This window comes from Pan paniscus, chromosome 1 (genome assembly GCF_029289425.2).
Source record: "Pan paniscus chromosome 1, NHGRI_mPanPan1-v2.0_pri, whole genome shotgun sequence".
Lineage (NCBI taxonomy): Eukaryota > Metazoa > Chordata > Mammalia > Primates > Hominidae > Pan > Pan paniscus.
This window is the reverse complement of record NC_073249.2, coordinates 16219017-16225792: the sequence shown is the minus strand read 5'-3', so window position 1 is coordinate 16225792 and position 6776 is coordinate 16219017. Positions and strand designations below refer to the sequence as shown.

General features: G+C 50.8%; 1 protein-coding gene across 2 annotated transcripts in view; it reads right to left on the bottom strand.

Moving 5' to 3' along the window:
- Positions 1-1639: 1639 nt before the first annotated feature.
- PCNX2 (pecanex 2) overlaps positions 1640-6776 on the bottom strand; it is a 309377-nt gene continuing 304240 nt past the window's right edge. For both annotated transcript variants that reach the window (XM_024927813.4, XM_034949151.3), the window contains 2 exons: positions 4285-4733; positions 1640-2670 (listed from right to left, as the gene is read on the bottom strand). In XM_024927813.4, coding sequence (XP_024783581.4) covers positions 2497-2670; positions 4285-4733 — 623 coding nt within the window. In that variant the 3' untranslated portion in view covers positions 1640-2496. The remainder of the gene's footprint in view (positions 2671-4284; positions 4734-6776) is intronic.

Here is a 6776-nt window from a genome sequence, read left to right as displayed (position 1 = left end):
ACCTCCACCTCCTGGGTTCAAGCGATTCTCCTGCCTCAACCTCCTGAGTAGCTGGGACTACAGGTGCCTGCCACCATGCCTAGCTAATTTTTTTTTTTATTTTTAGTAGAGACGGGGTTTCACCATGTTGGCCAGGCTGGTCTCGAACTCCTGACCTCATGATTTGCCTGCCTCAGCCTCCAAAAGTGCTGGGATTACAGGCGTGAGCCACCGCGCCCAGCCCCCAAATAACTCTTGAACTGGAAAATAACTCTTTAGCTATATACTGGCAGAATATTTGAACAACTCTAGCAAGAAATGTCAGTTTAGGGATGCCTCCTGTAAATGGGGGCTTAGAATGTAACATTTTGCAGGAAGCCCTTTCTGATACATAGCTGACTAGATGAAGAACCAGATTAACAAGTTCATGAGTTGTAAATATAAAAGTTGTGTACCACGATAAAAAAGAAAAAGAAGTATGGCTGCACTGTTGATGGCTGGTCAAACAGCCCCCAAGAATCCTGGGGTGACTCCAATACTGCCACCTTTTCTCTGTGGGTGCAGTTGCCTGCGGATGTGTGTGCACATCTGTGCCTCGGTATGCACACTCGAGATGCCCGCTCTCATAGACGGTGCAGAGCGTCACTGCATTCCTATCTGATTAATGTGGCCTTAGTGTTGTAGATACACTGTGTCACTTTCATCCTCCCTCCTCCTCACAAAAGATGCCACGAGAACTCGTGAACTGTGATAAGCAATGAACAGAATAACTGTTGAAGAAGCACCTCATGAACCTCCCCAGAGAAACGGGATGGAGGAGCACCCAGGGTGCTCTTGCTCTCTTGCCTGCGCTGCCATTTCCTTCCAGCCTGGGTTTCTAGCTCTTTGGGGAGATTCCCCGTTTTGTGGAATGCTTTCTGTGTTTCCTACTTCTGGATGCCTAAGGAGTGGCCAGTCATACTCCTGGCTGACCACTGCCAGGCACCGTGGTTTTCCTCACTGAACTCAAGGAGTCACCCTCCGTGGGGAGGCCACACTCACAGCTCCAGGCCTGCCATTTAGCCCTTGGGGCTTGGCTGTAAAGTTGCCCAAGAGGATTACAGGAGCTGCCAGCCAAGTTTAATTTGGCCACCTTAGAGAACTGCAGCAAGGCCCTATCAGCTTCCCATTAGACAAACAACTGCATTTAAATTAAATAAAGTTTGCACCTCTAGGGAGTGCTGACCTGAAAATAAGAACCTTCTGTCTGTGATTATAGAGTACACTTGCTTTTATTAATTGCTGATTCTTAGTTTACAAAAAAAAAATTAGAAAAGCATTACCATTTACTTTCCAAGGGGCAAGAGATTCTCTACAATGCCCTTCCCCCAACCCTCTCCTCAAATTTCCAAATCCTAAATACTTTGAAGAAATTTGTGTGACTGTTTAAAATTGAGTATTTCCTTCTAACTATTGTCTTTTGAAAAGGGATGGTTCACCAGGCCAGTGATACTCTATGGACTGCATTTTGGGACCTCTACCCCAGCAAGGATACAGGTTCCTGGGGTCTTGAAGATGGGAAAAGTTGTCTCAGAATTTACCCAAATGTCGTTCTCACCATAAAAGATATACTTGTAGAAATGAGAAGCTTCAGTATAACTCAAAACACTGGACGCAGCAATAACTATAAACATTTTAATTTCAAAAACAAAGGTGTGTGCGATGTTGTGTGCACAGTAAGGGTTGCAGGGCTTGGAGAACAAGCACGCGTCCCTGTGAAGTCTGCAGGGTGCTGGCGGCCCACGAATCGCTTGGACTACAGTGAGGAGCATTGTGTGACTCCGCGGTGGATTTCCATGCACCGAATGGACTCAGTTTCTAAACTCACATCCAAACGTATCCTGGCTTTTCACAGAATACTGGAGACATGACTGCATGCATGATCACGGTTCTTGTTGTGAAGCTGCCACCATGTTACGCTTAACAGCTGCATAAATATTATAAAGAAATAAGGGTTTTCTTGACACTTAGATTTAACCTTAATGCATCTGCCCAGCTGATGGTATCAGACGTGCTGCTGTTCATTTCTTTTTCATGTTAACAGTAATGTATAAAGTGCCGATGATGTAACATGCAGTTGTCTTATTTTCATCAGGGCATTTGTTTCATGGCTCTGTTGAGTTGTTTTACGTTAGTGAATGGCTTTTGAGATTTCAGATTCTGGAACATGTGTGGTGCTGTCCGTGGTGTGCCGCTCTGGGCAGCGCTGTGCCTGGCCAGGGAGGTGTGGTGTGGCTTCTTTGTTGCTTTTTTTTGTTTCCCCATCATGTGAGGTTTTTTTGTTATTGTTGTTTGATTTTTTTTTTTTTTTTTTCAAAAACCTGAGATCAGTTCTGTGTTCTGGAACAGCTCTCCTTTTCCACAGGAGGAGTCCCTCATGGATCGCGGTAGTGGTTGGTTGTGATTTGGGGAGCACGAGGGAGAGCAATGCAGGTGGGAGGTGTGGGGGAGCCGCCTCCCCGCCCGGCCGCACGCCCGTCACTGCTCGTCTGACACACTTTGCTGCGAGGCCGTGTCGTCCAGGCCCATGTCCTCCTGGCTTGCTCTCCTGCAGACAACCCCGAGAGTGTCCGCCACAGCCTCAGCCAGACGTCGGTCATGAAGCTGCCCCTGCTCGGTGGCATCAGGGGGCTCACATGGCTCGGAGAGGTGCTTCCAAAGAGAAGAGAGAAACAGTGAACAGCTCAGCAAATGTTCACTACCCACTTCTAACTGGCATCACCCCCACCCGTGCTGTGGGAGCTAAAGGCTAGCGCTGCCATATCCTTGAGGTCAGGTTCTAAAGTCAGGTCAAATGATAGAGGGCCAGCACAGTGGCCTCTCAGGACAGGACGGGCAACTGAAGCAGCATCTGAGACACAGGGGCTCTGCACGTGGGCCTTTCTGGATGACTGCGCTGGAAAGAGCGGCCCTGGGGGGAAGGGGCATTTGTGCGCCTGGCTTTCGAGCTGTAATCAGTGTCACTTCATGCACACTTAGCCCCTGTCATGAATGCTGAGTTCTAGCAGGCTTGACCCCAGTAGAACACAGAGGCCATTGTATTCTGGGGGCATGTGGTCCCAACGACAATTGTCCATTTTGGAGAGCAGGAAGGAGAATTTGACAGAAGCCCAGAACTACACCCATAGACTGTGACTTTAACACAGATTGGGGCATGGAGAAGGGTGATACTTTGTACATTTTTATTGAGGAAATAAAGAAAAGGGAGGGGAAATGTATTCTTTTAGTTATCTAACTAAGGTCAAACTCCTGAAGTAACCAGCTCTTTCCTCTTGGCCAGGACAGCCTGGGGGTTCCAGGAAAGCCCATAAATCTCCCCTTCCATGAAAGGTGGCACCCATGGCTGCAATCCTGTGGCTCCTTGTAGGGCGGCCGGCCCAGCCTTGGCTTCCCCTGGCAGGAAGGTACTTCCCTGGAGAGCTGTTTCCCATGAAGGAGAGGGAGGGTGACACTAGAAATGTTCAGGTGCAGCCCCCCGTCTCCACCTGCAAATAACCTCACCCAGAACCAGAGGCCAAGCCACTGCAACTCTGGTGCTTGATGGAAAGCATGAGCCATGGTGAGGAAAACCTGAACACTCAAAAGGAGTGGGGGAACTCTCCAAACCTGACCCATTTTTGCCTTGACACCATCGATTTTCCCTGTCTACCAGGTCACACAGGAGCACTGCTGGGTATTTATTTACTTTTTTCTCACTGATGAAGCTCAAGTATTCATTTCATCTCAGCTGGTTTGGGATTCTGGACAAGTAACAGCTTATTTGGGTGAAGTCCTTAGAACTCTCCTTGTCTAGTATTTAAATACCTAAAAGCAGTGGGCCATCTCAGCAGCTTTAAAGTCAAATCGATTGGCTGAGAAGCAGTGAAGCTCTAACTCCAGCACTGACAGGTGTCCTTTCCTCTCCCTCAGGCCAGAATCATGTGAGAAGAGCCCTGCTGTGTGAATGGGTGGAGGGCATTCTCCGTCATGCCCCGGTGTAGGGCAGATGGCCACAGTTCTGCAGAACCTCTGTATCTGGTGACTCCTTTCAGTGCCTGCCTGGGCATTATCGTTTACAGGATATCTGCTCTGTATCTTGTCTGCTTTCAAGAGCAGCTAAGCCACTTCGTGTCTAATCACTGTCCTTTGTCACTCTGGGAGCCCCATAGAGAAGGGGATGGGGTTCTGCAGGCAGAAGGGTGGGAACGCAAGGCAGGTGCCACGCTCAGGCCAGGAGCCTGTGCCACCATCCCAGCCTGTCCTGGTGAGCCCTGCCCAGCCCCTTACCCGAGTGGCCTGGCTGGCAGCCCTGGCTGAGGGGCCCATCACGATGTTGACGCTGCTGGATGACTGGGTGTCACTGGTATTGCCGCCCTCCGCAGCAGAGAGTCCGGAAATGACGAGCGCGCTGGAAAAGCTCCTCTTGCCGAAGAGGAAGCTCAGGGTGGAGCTGGTGGAGGAGCCCAGGCTGGACCTGATGAGTGCCTCGGCCCGCTCACGGACACTCAGGTGGCCAGTGGTGGTGACGGGCGGGGGCTGAGAGTGCAGGGACGTGGCCGAGGCGTGCAAGGAGAGCCGGCTGCCCGAGAGCCTCTGGGCCAGCTCGTGCACTGAGGTGGACGTCTGGAGGAATGTTTGGCGGCTCTCTAAGATGGGGCCAGATGAGCTCAGCATGGGTGGCCTTTGGCTTAGCGCTGAGTGTGCCTGCACGGACTGGCTCCTGCCTTTCCTCCTGCCTTTAAAAGAAAGCAGAACACAGAGTTGTAGCGGGTGGGTCATGAACATCGATACCTGTGTGGTGCAGCAGGTGGCCTGCTCTGCCTGGGCCCAAGGACCCCCTCCTCAGTGCACCACCTGCAAGGCTGGGACAAGAGCTGGAAGCCTGACCACTGCCTTACCCACTCCCTCCTGCCAAGTCCAGGTCCTGAGAACCAAAGGGCCGACTGAAAGGCACCCAAGGGTGGGGGCTGGGGTTGGGGGTACAGTGTGAGAAGCTGCAGCCAGGGTGACAGATCTGCTCAGTTTGCCAGGACATACCTGGTTCTAGCACTGAAAAGTCCCACATCCCTGGAAGCTGCTTACTTCAGGCGAACCAGGACAATGCCAGCAGCAGAACTTGGGCTCATAAAGTAAACCCAAATATGATCCTGGCTCAGGACCTTGGTTCCCATGCTCATCCGATCAGCAGTGATAAAGGAAAACGTGCAGGGTTCTGTCATTTTTATTTGCCATGAAAAAAGAAGAAAGGGGAGGAGAGCTGAAAGCCCATGCCCTCGCCTCTTTTCCAGAATAGCTTTCCCTTACAGGCCCGCAACTACTGGCCAGGCCCGGGCCTTGCTTCCCATGCTCTTCTCAGCCAGCCCCTTTGCCCACTGCCTGGCCCCTCAGGGGCCCTGCCACCCCAGCCTTTGCTGAAACTTGTCTAGACAAGGCCATTTTTGACAAAAGGGACTGGACTACCCCCAAAGATGTGGTTGTGTCCATGCTGCTGGAAGCAGGATAACTTCATGGGGTCTTCTGTGCGTGATGGCCCTGTGCAGCCTGTGGTTCAGCTTTGCAGTCTAAGCAGTCTGAGGAAATGGGTGCTGGCTAGAACACCGGGTTGCTTAACTTGAGCATCCATGATCACTAGGGGCTAATTGCAAAATATCATTTTGATGGGAGCAGCTAGTGACGTCACGGTTCTATGAACGGCATCATGGGCATATCCCTGCAGCTGCTACAATTAGGCATTAAATAAAGACAAACAAGGGGGCGGAGGCATGAGTATCAGAAAGGACGTCGTATGCATTGCCTTGTGTCCCACCTCACCCCAAATGCCCATTATTCATTATGCATCTGGTGATTCTGAAGCGGGTGTGGCTGCCTCCAGGAGAACCCAAGAACTGACACATCATGTGAGAGGCAATTCCTTAGGGATACACGTTACGAAGGGGATTCCAGGGTTCCTTCCAGCCCCACCCCACCCCACCGTGGCCTAGGCTGAAGGGGCCTTTCTGCCTCCTGTTGACCACAGTGCCAGTTTGGATGCTGTGATGGTCGAGTGCCCATTTGCAGAGGGCACTGGTGCTCCCATCTCACTTTCTCCTGCCCGTGTGTTGACAGTAAGGAGCGCTCGCCCCACAGTGCTGTGGGCTTCTGCAGGACGGGGCCGCCCTCCCTGGGATGAGTGTGCTCAGCCCCTCGCATGGGGCCCCCCCCGCCTCTGCTGCAGGAGGGGTGCATTCGGGCCGGCCTGAAAGGTCCTGGCTGAGTAGTTGAATATATTCCTCTTACAGAGAAAAAGGAGAGGAGGAAAGGGACCCTGATGAATCAGAATGAAAAATAAGGAGGGCGATTTGTTAGTTTATTCAGCGTCTGGCAAGGCCGGACGTGTGTTTGTGATCTCTATCGTAAAGCTGATCACTGTCCAAAAATACTCCACATTTATCCACAAGTCAGTGATTGTGATGCTCAACAGAAGACCACCCATACTTGGTGGGGAACTTCCTAGAGAATTCCAGGAACAAGGGGACAAATAACCCACTGTGTGTCAAAGGGAAGTGGCCTGCTGTAGTCTGTGCAAGACAAGGACTCCCCCGCCACCCGATTTCATTGCTTCAGGTTTTCTCATTGCTCTTTTTTTTTAAAAATTAATTTTGCAAATGGAACAGCACTAAGGAAGCAAACCATGCTAAATGCATTTGTGCTACTCAAGATCATTATTTTACAATTTAACTTATTTTGCAAATAACTCTATTACCAAGTTGTGAATGTTTCTAGGGAAAACCTTTTTAGAA